The 18,440-nt window shown below is 36.4% G+C and overlaps 1 protein-coding gene across 2 annotated transcripts in view; it reads left to right on the forward strand.

The window, feature by feature from the left end:
- The window catches only part of LOC127854001 (bleomycin hydrolase-like), a 51,459-nt gene that overhangs the window by 21,778 nt on the left and 11,241 nt on the right, over positions 1 to 18,440 (forward strand). For both annotated transcript variants that reach the window (XM_052388912.1, XM_052388903.1), the window contains exons 4-8: positions 8,015 to 8,245; positions 9,199 to 9,291; positions 9,920 to 10,111; positions 15,444 to 15,605; positions 17,634 to 17,701. In XM_052388912.1, coding sequence (XP_052244872.1) covers positions 8,015 to 8,245; positions 9,199 to 9,291; positions 9,920 to 10,111; positions 15,444 to 15,605; positions 17,634 to 17,701 — 746 coding nt within the window. The remainder of the gene's footprint in view (positions 1 to 8,014; positions 8,246 to 9,198; positions 9,292 to 9,919; positions 10,112 to 15,443; positions 15,606 to 17,633; positions 17,702 to 18,440) is intronic.

The raw sequence follows: 18,440 nt of genomic DNA on the forward strand, positions 1-18,440 counted from the left end.
GCAATGAAATATAAATGTCGCAAACATTTCAACTGCCAATTTATGTCGCAACATTAACGATACATGTCGCACACCTTTGTAAGTCATGTTAAAAATGAAAAGTTAAAGTAAAAATGACTAAGACTTTAAGGTTAGATCTAGATTACCCGACGAAGTTCTTTGGGCCGACTTCCATAAAATGGTCAGTTTTTAGTTAGTATTGTCCGAAATGGTAAGTTGTGGTCAGTATTGTCCATAATTGTCAGCTGCGGCGAAGATCGACCGAAGCGGTCATATGTATTCATTTTCGACCAAAGAAATGTTTAAGAAAATATTACCAAGACTTTAAGGTAAGTTCTAGATTACCAGACGAAGTTCTTTGGGCCGACATCCATCAAATAGTCAGTTTTAGTTAGTATTGTCAGAAATGGTAAGTTGTGGTCAGTATTGTCTATAATTATACCCCCACAAACGAAGTTTAAGGGGTATATAGGAATGAGCTTGTCTGTCGGTCCGTATTTAGTGTCCGCTCTCTAATTCAATTCAAGTTGCTTTCATCCGATCTTCACCAAACTTGGTCAGATGTTGTATCTAGATGATGTTTAGGTCAAGTTCGAATATGGGTCATGCTGGGTCAAAAATTAGGTCACGGAGTCACTTAAAGCGTTTTAAACATTCAGCATAGTGTCCGCTCTCTAATTCAAGTAGTTTTCATCCGAGCTTCACCACACTTGGTCAGAAGTTGTATCTAGATGATGTGTAGGTAAAGTTTGAACATGGGCCATGCAGGGTCAAAAATGACGTCATGGGGTCACTTAGTGCGTTTTCAACATTCAGCATGGTGTCCGTTCTCTAATTCAAGTATTTTTCATCGGAGCTTCACCACACTTGGTCAGAAGTTGTATCTAGAAGATGTGTTGGTAGAGTTAGGTCATGCTGAGTAAAAAACTAGGTCACAGGTCACTAAGTGCGTCTTAAACATTGAGCATGGTGTCCGCTGTTTTATGTGAACACAACATGCAAAATATTCTGTGTCAATACGGCATGTTGGGGTATACGTCACCTCTGGGACAAAGATCAAGTTTGTCAGCTGCGGTGAAGATCGACTGAAGCGGTCATATGCATTCATTTTCGACCCAAAACGTTAAGTTGTATTAAAACATGAATAAATAATTGTTTTGAATTGATTGGAAATCGGAAAAGCGAGGTGCCCATTAGTGTTTGCATCAGGCTTAAGGCGGTTTCGACAAGTTTGGTTATATCAGGTCAGTCTTAGAGGAATCCTCTGGGTAGAACAAAATGTGAATTCCTCGCTATTTCTGTTGGAGACTCACAGCTTTGCCATCCTTGAAGTTGGATAGAAGGCGAATACTCTTGGATAGAATCATCGATCCAGGATGGCACCGGGATCTCTGGTCCCAACCTCTGTGCTCAGCTCTTTGGCTAAATACGGGGCCGGCAATGGAACATGCCTTTCTATTTAAACTGCCAGGAATTATGGGTTCTCTTCTTAAACGGTTGGTCCTTTGGGACAGTTAACTGAACATGCTATCTGATTTTCCTACCTAAATTTGATAAAAGGCTTGCACTAGGGTCTGTGTCAATGCATAATTGTTCTGCGGCGATAAGTTCAGTAGCTGAAAAAATCTCTTTTGCGACACATACATTACTACGGCATACCGTTAGGGCCATCGTGGTTACACAATTAAATCCAGAGGGAGATAGTGCGATAGTACGGTGGCAACAATGCGATAGCACAATAGTGACAATGCCATAGTACGATTGCGACAAGGGATTGTAGGATGGCGACAATGCGATAGTACGATTGCGACAATGCGACAACGTGATATTGTAGTCATATTGTACTGTAGCCATCGAACTGTCGCATTGTCGACATCGTACTATCGCGTTGTCCTACTGTCGTCAGCGTATTATTATGGCATTGTCGCCATTTTTCTATCGCACTGTCGCCATCGTATTGTCCCACTGTCGTCATCATATTATCGCACTATCGCCATCGTACTATTGCACTGTTGCCATCGTAGTGTCGCACTGTTGTCATCGTATTATCGCATTGTCGCCATCGTACTATCGCCTTGTGGCCATCTTATTGTCGCACTTTTGCCATCGTACTATCGCAGTGTCGCCATCGTACAATTGCGTTGTCGCATGTTACTATCGCATTGTCGCCATCATACTATCGCGTTGTCGCCATCTTACTATCGCATTGTCGCCATCGTACTATCGCAATTTCATATTGTTGCCCTCTTGATTTGAATGTGTAACCACGATGGCCCTAACGGTATTCTGTACATTACTGTTACTTAATTGTAAAGTCTCTTAAAATGTGATACATTCCATATCACAGAGTATCAAAGCCAGTGTGCCGTCAGTGTGACAGAAAATCGTCCTTACAAAGCGAAGGCATATGCTAAAGCGATACAAGAAACATCGTTCGGGGGTATGCTAACATTTCATACACAATAGGGTACATCATTTTAATAAGACATGTGCACTTTACAAGATTTTGAATGTGCTTAGATCATTAACATGATAGACATCAGTTTGGGGTTATTTTATAAAAAATATTCTATTAACTTAGCGAATGTAGTTATCATAATTAAATTGATGCTATAAATAATATATAAACCAGTCAAATAGTATTGCAAATAACTCAAACATGTATGTAAAGAACGCGCGCGTATACATATTTAAAATATGTATGGGTGATTCATGATAGTGCGGTGACCCTATGCTTTTATTGCATTTAACATATAGTATTTGTGCGTTTTAGCTATAGATTAATTATCATCAATATATAATATTGATAAATAAATGTTAAAATCTGGCTAAACACCTCGTACAGATATGGGTGGGATTCAGTTTACATTTAAGAAAAAAAAACATCCACAACGTAAGTCACCACAATTGTAATTACTTTCATTGATTTAAATATGTTCATGTCATGCACCAACAAAAACGAACAAAAACAACGTATTTTTCGTCTTAACCGTGAAAACAACAGAAAAAAACTCACTGTTAACACGCTTGATATATTATAACTTAAAAACAACCGTACACACAGATGTTATTTAAATTCCTAATCAGTTTTACCCTACGCCTATATCATGTATAAAAAACAAGCAGCCAAACAACATATACCCTTTAATGAAATCCCAACATCAAATTTATATCGCTACAATTTCTGGCGTTTTAATATTTATTTAAATTTTCAGTAAAAAGTTTTTAAAGAATGAAGTTAAAAAAATCCTTTCTATGATATCTTAAACTGGAGTACGAGCTAGGTAACACAATCGTCTTATATGCTTGCAGACAATTTGCTGATAATGCACTTGTATACATTGTCAGCGTAACGTCTGTATCGATGTCGAGCTTAATGATCAATGTCTGTATCACACAAACATATAAAGTCAAAATATGTGCATGATTTAATAGTTGTAGGAAATTAAACAAAACATCATATCAATGAAATCATGTTGTTGTGTTTTTTTAATCAATTGTGTCATTTAAGAACATGTTGGATGGTGTCCTTAGCTCCAATTAACAGAAAGGGGTCGGTGTCTATATGTAACAATGATTGTTATTCGCTCGTTCTTTTTCTAGGTCGGTTGGTGGAGGTTTCCAAACATACTTTTGAACTTGAACTTAATCTCGCGTTGCGATTAAAGATTTCAACATTAATTGCTGCAAATATAAGCCTATTTTAGAATGTGTGTCGCTCAAACAGTTAGTCTCTCAATGTTAAGTCATTACATTAAAGGTGACACAAATGGCTTGCTCAAGCTCTTACTGTTCATTATGTATTGTATGCAATATCAGGAACATATAATACTCTTCTTTTTGAAATGCTTGAATGGTTTATACCATTAATTAAAAAATTATTTAACCAGACTAAAACGTGTGATGCGCACATTTCCCGTACATTTCAGATGAGTTGTTTACGTGAAAACAACTATAAAGCATATATTGATGTAAAAGCGTCATTTCCAAACATCAAAAGCAGGGAAATTTAATATGATGACTATCATCAAAAACAAATTAAATAGTTAACATCCTACTTTATTGAAGCCTAAATTAATTCGTTTACTCTCAATGAACTAAATTTTCCGTTACCAGGCATGTAAAGTCCCAAGCTCATTAAAATAAAATCCTAACATCCACTCAAAGAATTGTCACTGTTAGCCGGATGTTATATAGCGTCAGTCGTGGGATAATTTGAAATTATAATACTGAAACAATAACCCTGGATTCTTCGAAAAGAGTTTATCAGAGAACTCAGTTTTCTCGAGTAAAACATGATTACATGTATATTTCTCGAGCAAAGCTCATGTTTCACTTTAATTTTGTGATAGGTGCTAAAATGATTACCTCGACTATCCGAGAAAGTCATGTACTTCATACTCATAATGCTTACATAAATAAAAGTAATGCTACAAGAAATATACATTAAAACGTTCAACTGGTTTATATATAGTGTTATTGTTGTTGTTGCTGTTAATGTTGTTAGGTAAATGCCTTTTAGGCCACTTAAATATTAATAAAAACATGCAGCAATGGTACAACATAGACCAATAACTGGTGCATATTTTATTATGTAAATTTTCACAATTGTTTAAAATTAATCAGGTTCAATTAAGAATAATAATAACTACAGCTGCCAATCTAGATCTACATTCACAGTTATAATTTTTTTATCACGTTGTGTTATAATCTGAATGTAATGGCATTCATATAATGAAATAAGTATTTTGTTTGGTCTCTATGAATAATAAACAATATCAGTTACAAAGCTGGCGAAGGGGCTCAAATCGATCACAACGTTGATTGAACAAAAAGCAAATTATTGTTAATGTTGTTGTCAGCAGTAATAAGCATGTATTACTTTAGCAAGTACACACTATATTTTTGTAAATGTATGAATTTCTTATAAATTCAAAACATAGGCTAACGTTAAGTGTTTATTTATTTAATTTCTTTGCAAAACAAGCATTTTACGTTCTAAAAATCTCAGATTTTGTAAATTAAGTAGTTAATATTTCTATAAACAGCGCATGGTAAGGATTTTATATACCATGTATTATTACCCAAACGTTTTTTCACGCATAAATAATCGAACAGAAAATCAAAGGTTTTATATCTATATATATAGCACAACATTAGGGGTAATTTTCTTTCTTTTATTTAGCAAAATATATTGTATACAAGTTGAAATAAAACAAATCTGATCCTGGTAAGCTAAATATTGCGAATTGCTTTGGAGATTTAATTTTGTGAAAACTCATTACAAATCTATATTTCATCAAGATACAAAGATACATTTCCAAAACCACTGTAAGTCGTGGTTAAATAACTAAACACCAACGCATGAGCAACCCTGAACATTAAAATGACTTTACATAACATGTAACGGTTAACTTAATGTATGCAAGTAAAATATGTAAATTCTCTCGCAACCCTGGGCATTAGACTTAATGGAAATTTATTTTAAAAAGATGATAATTTACAATTCATAACTCTTCCAAATGCAGTTGAAACCACAAGAAGCTTGATACGCCATAATCCGTGACGGGAGCTATACACACTTTGCTGCAAAGTAATTGAACAAAATCTGTCGATCAGATCTCTTTAAAGCGCGGCTTCATTGCTCACATAAGTATTTTACCTTATTTTATTTTAAAGGAAAGTTTGCTTTCATAAAAACGTTGGCTTGAAACGTCGTGATGTGGCAGAATTTGTAATGCAATTATTTTAACTGCACCTTATTTTGAGGCACTGAAAATAATTTTCACTGCCCCAGACACATGTTATACAAAAATCAAAAGAGCAAATATTTCACGAAAACACATTTGGTTGTTTATGTCAATACATAAAAAGAAATGTTGCAGCTCTACTAATAATTTACATAAGTTAGTTAAAGCTTAACAGGCGAGCTTTTAATGTTTGGAGGGTTTTTGCTGCTTGAGAATGGTAATTTGGCTTGCTCTTTGCTAACTCAATAGCCACGGCACGCTTGTGCCCATCAAATTTTTCGTGTTTATTTATGCTATCGATTTTCAATGAGGAGCAACCAGTTTCAAAAGAATTTTGCATACCTTGTTCAATTCAATATTTGCATTTCATACCGCTCTCATGATCGTTCGTCAACCAAGGCCTAGTTTCCAACCATCCTAACTGAAATTTGCGCTTACGTTTATTTTGATCATATTCATGATATTACTTGCGTTTTTCTGAAAGGTTAGTTTTTTCAGGCTGAGAAACGTCTTCAATAAATTGCCACATATTTAAATTTATTACGACTTTGGCGCAGCCATTTTGAATAGAAAGTTTACAACATCATACTCTGTAAACTTTATGTGTATTCGAAGTTTTGAACAGCTTAATTATACCCCCACAAACGAAGTTTAGGGGGGTATATAGGAGTGAACTTGTCTGACGGTCGGTCGGACTGTCGGTCTGTCTGTCGGTCTGTATCAAATGTCCGCTCTCTAATTCAAGTAGTTTTCATCCGATCTTCACCAAACTTTGTCAGAAGTTGTATCTAGATGATGTCTAGGCCAAGTTCGAACAAGAGCCTTGCTGGGTCAAAAACTAGGTCACGGGGTCAGTTAGTGCGTTTTAAACATTCAGCATGTTGTCCACTCTCTAATTCAAGTAGTTTTCATCCGATCTTCACCAAACTTGGTCAGAAGTTGTATCTAGATGATGTCTAGGCCAGGTTCGAACATGGGCCTTGCCTGGTCTAAAACTAGGTCACTGGGTCACTAAGTGCGTTTTAAACATTCAGCATGTTGTCCGCTCTCTAATTCAAGTAGTTTTCATCCGATCTTCACCAAACTTGGTCAGAAGTTGTATCTACATGATGTCTAGGCCAAGTTCGAACATGGGCCTTGCCAGGTCAAAAAAAAGGTCATGGGGTCACTTGGTGCGTTTAAAACATTCAGCATGTTGTCTGCTCTCTAATTCAAGTAGTTTTCATCCAATCTTCACCAAACTTGGTCAGAAGTTGTATCTAGATGATCTTAAGGCCAAGTTAGAACATGGGCTATGCCGGGTCAAAAACTAGGTCACGGGGTCACTAAGTGCATTTTTAACATTTAGCATGGTGTCCTCTCTCTTATTCAAGTAGTTTTCATCCGATCTTCACCAAACTTGGTCAGAAGTTTTATCTAGATGATCTGAAGACTAAGTTCGAACATGGGACATGCCAGATCAAAAACTAGGTCACGGGGTCACTTAGTATGTTTTACAAATTGAGCATGGTGTCTGCTCTCTATTTCAAGTAGTTAAAATCCCATCTTTACCACACTTGGTCAGAAGTTGTAACTAGATGATGTGTAGGTCAAGTTCGAACACGCCGGGTCAAAAACTAGGTCATGGGGTCACTTAGTGTGTTTTAAACTCCACCATGTTGTCCGCTCTCTAATTCAAGTAGTTTTTATCCAATCTTCACCAAAATTGGTCAGAAGTTGTATCTTGATAATGTCTAGGGCAGGTTTGAATATGGGTCATGCCTGGTCAAGAACAAGGTCACGGGGTCACTTAGTTTGTTTTAAACATTCAGCATGGTGTCCGCTCTCTAATTCAAGTAGTTAACATCCGATCTTCACCAAACTTGGTCAGAAGTTTTATGGAGATGATCTTTAGGCCAAGTTAGAACATGGGCCTTCTGGGTCAAAAACTAGGTCAGGGGGTCACTTAGTGCGTTTTAAAAATTGAGCATGGTGTCCGCTGTTTTTTGTGAAGACGACATGCAAAATATTATGTGTCAATGCCACATGTGGGGGTATTCGTCACGTCTGTGACAAAGCTCTAGTTTGATTGGCTGAGACCATTTCACACCAGAGGGGTCAAGGTATTGAGGGACTACGGGCTTTTGAAATTCAATCACCCAGGGTAAAAAGTACTTGCCCTGGGCGAACCAGCAACCGTTAATTTCCATCCCTTAATAATATTAAGCTATGCTAGCCACATATGGCATAAAACTAATGTTTGCACAACCCTGATTATATTTTAGGTTGAGAGGGCCAACTATCTGCTGCATGCTTTTGTGGAGTGTGCTCGTAAAGGGGAGACCTATAACGGTCGTCTGATAAGTCACATGTTGCGCAACCCTTCTGAGGATGGTGGGCAGTGGGACATGCTTGTCAACTTAGTGGAGAAGTATGGTGTGGTGCCTAAGGAGTGCTTCCCTAATACCTGGAGTGCGGATAACAGTCACAGACTGGGGCAAATAATGAATAACAGGGTAGGAAGATTTTGATGTGCTCATCAATGCATTTAAAACAAACTATAATGAAAACATGCAGAAATTGTTTTTGTTACCCCAACATTTCACAGTGTCTCTGGGACTCAGATCCTAGAAAATGTTTGGGTCTCAACCGGATTTGGTTCAGGCCCAATATTTGGATCCAAATGTAAACATGTATTACTTCTTTTATGCAATTGAAAACCTTCTTACTAAAAAAATATTCCATCATGAAATAAAAGTTTTACAGTTGCTTTGTGATGATACAGCCTTTACCACTTTTATATCAGACACTTGTACACCTTTGCACTACCTTGTCTACATTTAAAAATATTGGGTCATCAGTCTTAAAATTATCTTGGTTTATATGTTTGTTTAAATTCGCCAATTTAGTGAGCCATGTAGTGATTATGTGAGAATGTTACTGTTTTGCTTATCATACAGATGTATGATTCTCTATAACTGTGAAGTGCTACTTGTCTTATTTTGATTGGACAATTGCAATCAAGGTCGCAGAATGAGAAATAGCTGTGCTATTTCATGTATTGCTTTATAAATGAATGGCATTCGGGGTAAGAAGTCTAGAGTATACTTGGACATTTTCCATTAGGTTAACTCATTTACTCAGAAATGTGTGCTGCTTTAATGGGTGGTATTAGTAATACAGTTTTGCATCATTGGCAAAATCATTTTGTTATGAAATATGTTTAGGCAGTTAATTTGAACATTATAGCAAATAAAAAAACATTATTAGGTTGTCATATAGAATAATGAATACTTAGATTTGAATATCTAAACTTTTTTTTTTTTAAATCCATTATTGCATATTTTACATTTGAATTGCATGCAACATTTCCCAAATTTGAAATAACATAGTAACATAAGCATTACATGAAAAACATATTCTAGTGATTTCAATGTAAGGTGTCATTGAGACTGATTGTCAATTGCAGCTGCGTGAGGGCTGTTCAGTGCTGCATGGGATGGTGGCTGCTGGGAAGACTGAAGCAGAGATAGAGACTGCAATCAATGGCATGAATGAAGAGGTGGGTCGAGTCTCATTAGGGATAAAGGAAAACAGGAGCACATGAGCCATTGACCCTTCAAAATTGGGCTGGGTCCCTAGATTTGCTCAATATCCTCTTTTGTTTACAATTTATAAGGAAAACAAAATTTGTTAATTGTTGTCAAAATTATATTTTAAATCCCTGCTCATGGGCATTGTGTTCAGCTAAAATCCTTTCAGCTAACCTTAACATAATTTAGTAAGTATAGTTATATGGGGAATCTTTCCTAGGATGCCCAGTGTCCTTTTGGAATTAGCAATTGGAAAAAATGCTGCAACAGAGACTTTGCTTTTTATGTTGTCTTAAACAAACGTTTAAAGTTTTGATGAAATATAAGATCCTTTGCCTGTCACTGTGAGCCTCACACAAAGATTTATTTAACACAAACCTATTGTTCTGTTTCACGATCACTAGGATGCTATGCTATGCTTTCTGTAAGATCTTTCACAGATACATTTGCATTTTACATGATTATGCCACACACTGTTAGGGTAGAGTGTTAACTATTGTATTTACAGATAAACAATTGAAATGCAAATACATCAGTTATACACTTAACTTTTGTTTGCTATTCAACTTTCTAATTACCTAAGCCCTCTGTCTGCAGATCTATCGCATCATGTGCATAGTGCTGGGTAAACCTCCGCGCACTGTGATGTTCCAATACATGAATGCAGCAGACAAGGGAAAGGAAGGGGAGACCACCGGCGCAAAGAAGACGCACAGCATCGGACCTATCAGCCCAAGGGACTTCTACCACCAGCTGGTCAAGCCAGATTGCATGGACATGGAGGACTTGGTAGGGGGCTGTACCATAGTCTGGTATCGGTTGTCATAATTATGTCTAGTTTTCTACGGAACACTTATTAGTCTTTAATTGTCCCCTACCGGTTTCGTTTGCGCTCTGTGTGTCTGTCAGTCCGTGAGTCTGTGAGTCTGTCACACTTTTCTGGATATTCGATAAATTTAAAAGTTCTTCATAGTTTTTCATGAAACTTGAAACATGGAAAGATGACAATATGGACATTATGCACGTTATTTCATTTTGTTCCTATGTCAAAAATTATGGTTGCTATGGCAACAAATATATAAAATTTCTGACAATCGTGGAGCAGGTAGGGGACATATATTGCTTGGCAATAGTCTTGTTAGTCTTTAATTTTATATTCTTGTACAGGGAGGGGTTATATTAGAGTCTCACCGTGTGTTTGTTTGGCGATTGATCAGTTCAAGGTGTAAATATTATGAGTTTGTTGAGCGATCTTCCTTTTTATGCTCCCCCAAAATTTATTTTGGAGGGAGAATAAAGTTGCCGCTTCGTCTGTCCATGTGTGCGTCTGTCTGTCTGTCCGTCCCTCCGTGCACAATTTTTGTGCGGGCTATTTCTTAGCAACTAATGACCGGAATTCAATAAAACTTTATGGGAAGCTTCACTACCAAGTCGAGATGTGCATATTATCAGCGGGTTCTGGTCGGATGATTTTTCACAGAGTTATGGCCCTTTGAAATTTTATATAAAAAAAAATCTTGTCCCCCCAACTACTATGCCCTCAAGACGTTTCCTTTTACTGTAAACGTATAGAAATTCGTCGGTATGAAATTTCGTGGTTTAATAAAAAAAACTAATTCGTTGACACGTAATTTCATGGATTTCAAATTTTCGGGGAATATTGACAGTCATAATAATTAAACTTTTCTTAAAACAACCAGAGTAATAACGAAAAATAATCTGCTAATGTGTGTTGACAGCAAGGCTTGTGATTAATGTGCACTGAAGCATGAAAGTGTTGCCGATAATTGTCGATAAGAGCAAATAAGCGGCGATCTTGTGGGTCCCCGCTCGCTAATTTCCATCAATGTTGATTTTACAATATTTGCAATTCTCTGCTCAATCGGTCCCCTAGTAGTAACAATTGAGTAATAACGTCCCCAAAATACACGTGTGAAAACCGTTATGTCTCTTTTAACTTTAATTGGCACTAATTGACATATGTGATAAATCTGCAAACTGTTAATTTGACGACGTCACGTAAAAGAGAACAATCGTTGATGTACAGTTTAAATTCCGTGCTTGATTTAAAAAGATGTATTACCCAAACACTTACCAAGAAAACAACATTTTGTATTACCTAGCATATCTCAATCAAATATCTCAGATAACCGAAAACAATAGAGAATGTCAGCAATGACATTCGGAAAGGACCGATTTCGGATTAAAAATGTAAAAATAATCGTTGGTACTTTAATTCGTGGTTCAGCGAAACAACGAAATCCACGAAAATTCGTACCACACAAAATTTAATGGTTTTACAGTATCTGCATATATAGTGCAGTATTGTGACAAAAAAAAACTTTGGGGAGCATCACCCGTCTACGACGGTTTTTTGTTCCTCAAGTCATTACATTGAAATTTTAGAGATGTCATCACTATGAAGTGGTAATGTGCTTTTCATTCTCATTGATCCATGCACATGTCTTGTATTTGCCCATGATCATAGCTGACAAAGCTGACATAGATAATACTATATTAGTCACATTTGTGACATAATTGTAGTTTTGTAAATATTTATTTGCTTTTGGATTTAGCTTGCCAATTAATGAACAGCTCTGTACAACTTGATCCTCGTCATAATTAGGGCTGTCAAGATTCACCGGAAAATCGGTATATCGCGAGCATGTCATTAAAACAATTGCACCATGCCGCACCGGTTTTTATGTCCCCCACTATAGTAGTGGGGGACATATTGTTTTTGCCCTGTCTGTTGGTCTGTTTGTCCGTTGGTCTGTTGGTCGGTTTGCGCCAACTTTAACATTTTGCAATAACTTTTGCTATATTGAAGATAGCAACTTCATATTTGGCATGCATGTGTATCTCGTGAAGCTGCACATTTTGAGTGGTGAAAGGTCAAGGTCAAGGTCATCCTTCAAGGTCAGAGGTTAAATATATGTGGCCAAAATCACTCATTTTATGAATACTTTTGCAAGATTGAAGATAGCAACTTGATATTTGGCATGCATGTGTATCTCATGGAGCTGCACATTTTGAGTGGTGAAAGGTCAAGGTCAAGGTCATCCTTCAAGGTCAGAGGTCAAATATATGTGGCCCAAATCGCTTATTTTATAAAAACTTTTGCAATATTGAAGAAAGCAACTTGATATTTGGCATGCATGTGCATCTCATGGTGCTGCACATTTTGAGTGGTGAAAGGTCAAGGTCAAGGTCATCCTTCAAGGTCAGAGGTCAAATATATGTGGCCCAAATCGCTTATTTTATGAATACTTTTGCAATATTGAAGATAGCAACTTGATATTTGGCATGCATGTGTATCTCATAGAGCTGCACATTTTGAGTGGTGAAAGGTCAAGGTCAAGGTCATCCTTCACAAGGTCAAGGTCATCCTTCAAGGTCAAACATCATATAGGGGGACATTGTGTTTCACAAACACATCTTGTTCATTCTAATTAGTCTTTAATGAACACAGAGGATAAATACATAACATATTTATGCCCCGAAGGAGGGCATATAGTGATCGGATTGTCCGTCTGTCTGTCCGTCTTTCCATCACACTTTGCATTTAGGTTTCGAAAAATGCTCATAACTTCTATGTCCCTTGAGATATAACCTTCATATTTGGTATGCATGTGTATATGAACAAGGCCTATCCATACGCGAAACAATTTTTACCCCTGTGACCTTGATCTTGAACTTAGGGTCCCCGTTTAGGTTTCGAAATCTGTGTTTAGGTTTCGAAAAATGCTCATAACTTCTATGTCCCTTGAGATATAACCTTCATATTTGGTATGCATGTGTATATGGACAAGGCCTATCCATACGCATAACAATTTTTACCCCTGTGACCTTGATCTTGAACTTAGGGTCTGCGTTTAGGTTTCGAAATCTGTGTTTAGGTTTCAAAAAAATGCTCATAACTTCTATGTCCCATGAGATATAACCTTCATATTTGGTATGCATGTGTATATGGACAAGGCCTTCCCATGTGCACAAAAAATGTTACCCCTGTGACCTTGACCTTGAACTAAGGGTTCGCGTTTAGGATTTGAAATCTGCGTTTAGGTTTCGAAAAATGCTCATAACTTCTATGTCCCTTGAGATATAACCTTCATATTTGGTATGCATGTGTATATGGACAAGGCCTTTCCATACGCACACAGATTTTTATCCCTGTGACCTTGACCTTGAACTTAGGGTCTGCGTTTAGGTTACGAAATCTGCGTTTAGGTTTCGAAAAATGCTCATAACTTCTATCAAAGCATTTATAAGGGGCATATGTCATCCTATGGTGACAGCTCTTGTTTGATATAATTATCATTTTGAAAACTGTAGAAGCAATTAAAAAAGGTTAAATAAATACATGTAATCAGTTAATATCCAGATCAAGCAAGCGCTCCCACGTGTAGATGTTTAACTTTCACGTTTAAAATAAGGAGTCATACATGAATAGTTCCGTACCTTTTTGGAAGTTGAGACTGATTCCCTATGCAAATAAGTTAATAATTATAAGAAACATGTTTATTCTTTTTCTTATTTTCTTTCTTTATTATATCGCTAGTTTAAAGCATGGCACTTCCGAATTATGTTATGTTAAGATGCTGAATAAGTCGAGGAAAAGTCGGATCGCTAAAGATATTTAATACTGGGCTCGCTGACTCCGCATTTTTAACCTGTCCTTGGAGCGATACTACGTCTATCAAGTTTATTAGGTTGTGTTGATAACCTTTTGACAGGTTGTAGTCAGAAAATGATTCTTTATCTTATTAATTACAGTTTCTAGTCATACCATGATACCAGTGTTTTCAGATTATTGAGTTTAATAAAGTTGTAAAACCTGTTATTCTGCTGTTTTCTTCACATATATACATTCTGTAAAATATCGCGATACATGTACATATCGCAATACAGTGTTGCCGTATCACAATATATCACGATACAATCACAGCGTATTGCGAGAACCCTAGTCATAATGCTGTGTTTGTTGTTAGGTCACAAGATTTCAAGACAACATTCATCTGTTTCAGATTCACTTTGGTAATTATGAAATATTTGGGGCAGTGTGCCCATATCCTGAATAAAGCATGAAAGTTTGGTTAACTTAGATAAGGCTCAGAGATATTAATTTTTGCTGAACCTGTGTTTCGAGAGGTCATTTCTGATATTTGTTTTATTCGTAAAAATGAGGGGTAAAGTGGGACAAAGTGGGACAAAGTGGGTACGATCAATTCCTTAGCATATTCCAAATGGACCCAAACAAATCTGATTTTGTAACCTCTTCCTATATAACACTGTCAACATTATCCACATATTATATTAATAACATTTTATAAGTAGCTATGTAACTGACTGCCAGTCTCAATCTTCCAGTTGAAATTGATTTTTCAAAATATTTTGATTATTTCTATGCTGATTTGTTTAAAAATGGCATCATACTGAAAAATCTTAGAACAAGCGAATCTCATCATATCTTGGTGATTGACATAACAGTAAAAAACTAATTCAAAGGGGAAATGTCTAGAAATCACCTGGGGATATACAAACGATAGCTATACCAGTGTCTAAAAAGTTAAGGAAAAGGTTAAAGGTGTGGTTTATAGTCTGCTTTGATAACGTATGCATCTTCAGCGGACTTCAACATGAACACCCCCCCAGATGTCAGATAGATTGTCAGAATTGTTCATAGAAATTGAAAAAAACAAACGGTTATGTAATTTAACACAATGAATTCTGTCAAATGCTTTGAATCGTTGAGCTTGCTCTTGTAAATATTTCTTAATTGACTGTTTTTAATTGATATAGTAAGTTCAGTTGGTTGAGTACTAAATTACAAGTCTTAGGATAGCAGGTTGATTTAAGGCCCAAGTACAGAAGGTCTTTGGGTATTGGTCATGAAATCACCCCTGAGTCAAGCATCGCAGTCATTAGTTACTTCCATAAGTATGTGCTCATTGTGATTGTAAACATAACTTAAATACTGGCAAATTATCCGGGTATACAAAATAAAAAAAGACTGCCTTAAAATTATTGCAATATAATTAAATACATCTACATATAAGAGCAAGCAAAAAATAAATAATTTAAAATTTCAATATTGTATAATTTTTGAAATTCAATTCAGGTGTGTATAGTGAATGACCCACGGCCAAACAACCCCTACAACAAGCTGTACACAGTGGAGTACCTGGGAAACATGACAGGGGGAAAGCCAACACTCTACATCAACCAGCCCATAGAGGTCCTCAAACAACTGACCATCAAGTCAATCAAAGAGGCACAAACAGTACGTGTCCTTTAGATATCTGGCCATTTGGTCCATCAAACAGGGCTAATAGCATGTATTTAGTAAAATCTTATTCATACGTCCATCAAACTGGCCTGAACAGTATGTGTCGCCTAACATCTAGTCCATACATCCATCAAACAGGCCTGAATAGTGCGTGTCCACTTACAGCTAGTACATACATCCATCAAACAGGCCTGAACAGTGTGTGTCCACTTACAGCTAGTCCATACATCCATCAAACAGGCCTGAACAGTGTGTGTCCACTAACAGCTAGTCCATACATCCATCAAACAGGCCTGAACAGTGTGTGTCCACTTACAGCTAGTCCATACATCCATCAAACAGGCCTGAACAGTGCGTGTCCATTTACAGCTAGTAAATACATCCATCAAACACGCCTGAATAGTGTGTGTCCACTTACAGCTAGTCCATACATCCATCAAACAGGCCTGAACAGCATGTTTTCACTAACAGCTACTACATACCTACCGTAATTACTCTATGTTTTCGGACATCCCCTTTTTTAGCTAAAATAATTATTTTTCGTGACTCTTTATTTTCGGACACACGAGTTTTTGTCTGTTATTTATGTCTCTAAGTTTTCGGACAGTATATTTTACAGCGCTATTTTACCAAATTTCGAACCTGTTTTCGATATCTAATGACACTTCGATCATGGGGTTTTACAACCAGATTAACATCATAAAACATTGCGGGTGCATGCCTGAGGGCAATGGACCATTACATTTGCGTTATTGGGTAAATAACCTTGTAAGCCGGTATTAAACAATGGTTTCGCCCGATAGCATAAGCGTTATGACACCAGGGGTAGTGCCAATTAACAGTTCAATTATCTACCGCAATGGTATTACCCCTTCTCAGTAAAATAACTGTGACAAATACTAAATGTTTCAAATTGTGATGCACCCTATTACAAGTTCTACGAACAATGGAAGGTGTTACACAACAACTATCGGAAATGAACAAACAAAGAATTCATAGTTTGCTTTTTTTATTGCGTTAAATACAGGTTCATACAAGCGTGTATCGGTACATCACATGCTCATTTTTGAACTTGTTGGTCTAAGTACAACCTTGAAGTAACTTTCTGTCAAATAAATTAAGCATTTACAATTATTTAAAATGCAGTGCAAACATGTATAACTGTTATTTATACTATACAGCATGATATTTTACAAGCGCGTGCTATTACCGGTAGTCGTTGATACAATTGACGCTATTTTCGGACACTTCCATTTTCGACTCTAAGTTTTCGGACACCTGTATTTGTTAATATTTTTCGTATCTAAGTTTTCGGACACGAAAAAAATTAACTATTTTTAAGTGTCCGAAAACATAGAGTTATTACGGTAATCAAACAGGCGGAAACTGCAGTTGTTCACTAATGGCTAGGCCTTAAGTCCATCAAACAGGCCAAGAGCATGTGTCCACTTACAGCTTGGCCATAAGTCAAACCAATTTCCTCAGAATGAGCTGTTATTTTTGTATCATGTTAAAAATTTTTGTAGCGAGTAGAGTCAAGATATAGAGAGAATATTAATACAAAAAAAAGCTAATAACTTTCTTGCTGATATGATTAGAAAGTGAATGGCATTAAAAAAAATTATAAAAGTAAAAGGGTATAAAACAGCCAAAAATACATATCTCACCTGGACATCGACATCTTGACGATCAGGTGATTACAACCTCTGTTGGAAATCAAGATCATAAAATATAACCAAGATGAAATTATACTATTTTCTTAATTTATTTTAGTATTATATTTATTTATAAGAATTTCTGCTTGAAATATTCTATGAACATTTGAGGAACAAAATATGGTTTGCTTACAAAATATTGAACAATTTTTTCAAGGCTGAACAGAAATTGTGTAATTGAAAGTTTTAGAATGTTACATTTACTTTTGTGTTATAGCTTTTGCCAAGTGTAGCAAGCAAAATGAAACCTCTTTATTGTATTTAAAGTAAAAACACAAAATATTCTGTAAAATATGCTTTTTTGCAGCCGGTTTGGTTTGGATGTGATGTTGGTAAACACTACAACCACAAGCTGGGATTCTTGGATCTAAAGGCGTAAGTTGAAATGATCAAAGACCGGCATCCTCCTTCGTGATGATTGATGTTATCTTTCTTCACTTTGAATACTGTATAAAGCAACAAGGAAATTGAAATAGCTGACAGCCCTAATATTCTTGAACAGTGCTTATTGTCCCCTACCGGTTTCACCGGAGGGGACTTATGGTTTGCGCTCTGTCAGTCTGTCAGTCAGTCACACTTTTCTGGATCCTGCGATAACTTTTAAAGTTCTTCATATTTTTTCATGAAACTTGAAACATGGATAGATGGCAATACGACATTATGCACGTCATTTCATTTTGTTCCTTCATCAAAAATTCTGGTTGCTATGGAAACAAATAGACTAGAAACACTGCTGAAAATGGTGGTTTTCTGGATCCTGCAATAACTTTTATAAGTTCTTAATATTTTTTCATGATACTTGAAACATTAATAGATGGCAATATGGACATTATGCACGTCATTTCATTTTGTTCCTACTTCAAAAATTTTGGTTGCTATGGAAACAAATATAAAAAAAATTCTGACAATGGTGGAATTTCTGACAATTGTGGAGCCGGTAGGGGACAATATTGCTTGGCAATAGTCTTGTTTTTGTTTTATTCTTCATCGATGAGTCTGTCTTAGTTAGCCGTCCCATATCAAGCGCATGTTGTTATGTTGTCATGTTGTCATAATACTATAGAACCATGCATTTTTATGCCTCCGGATCGAAAAATCGGGGGCATATTGTTTT

Source organism: Dreissena polymorpha, chromosome 1 (genome assembly GCF_020536995.1).
Source record: "Dreissena polymorpha isolate Duluth1 chromosome 1, UMN_Dpol_1.0, whole genome shotgun sequence".
Taxonomy (NCBI): Eukaryota; Metazoa; Mollusca; class Bivalvia; order Myida; family Dreissenidae; genus Dreissena; species Dreissena polymorpha.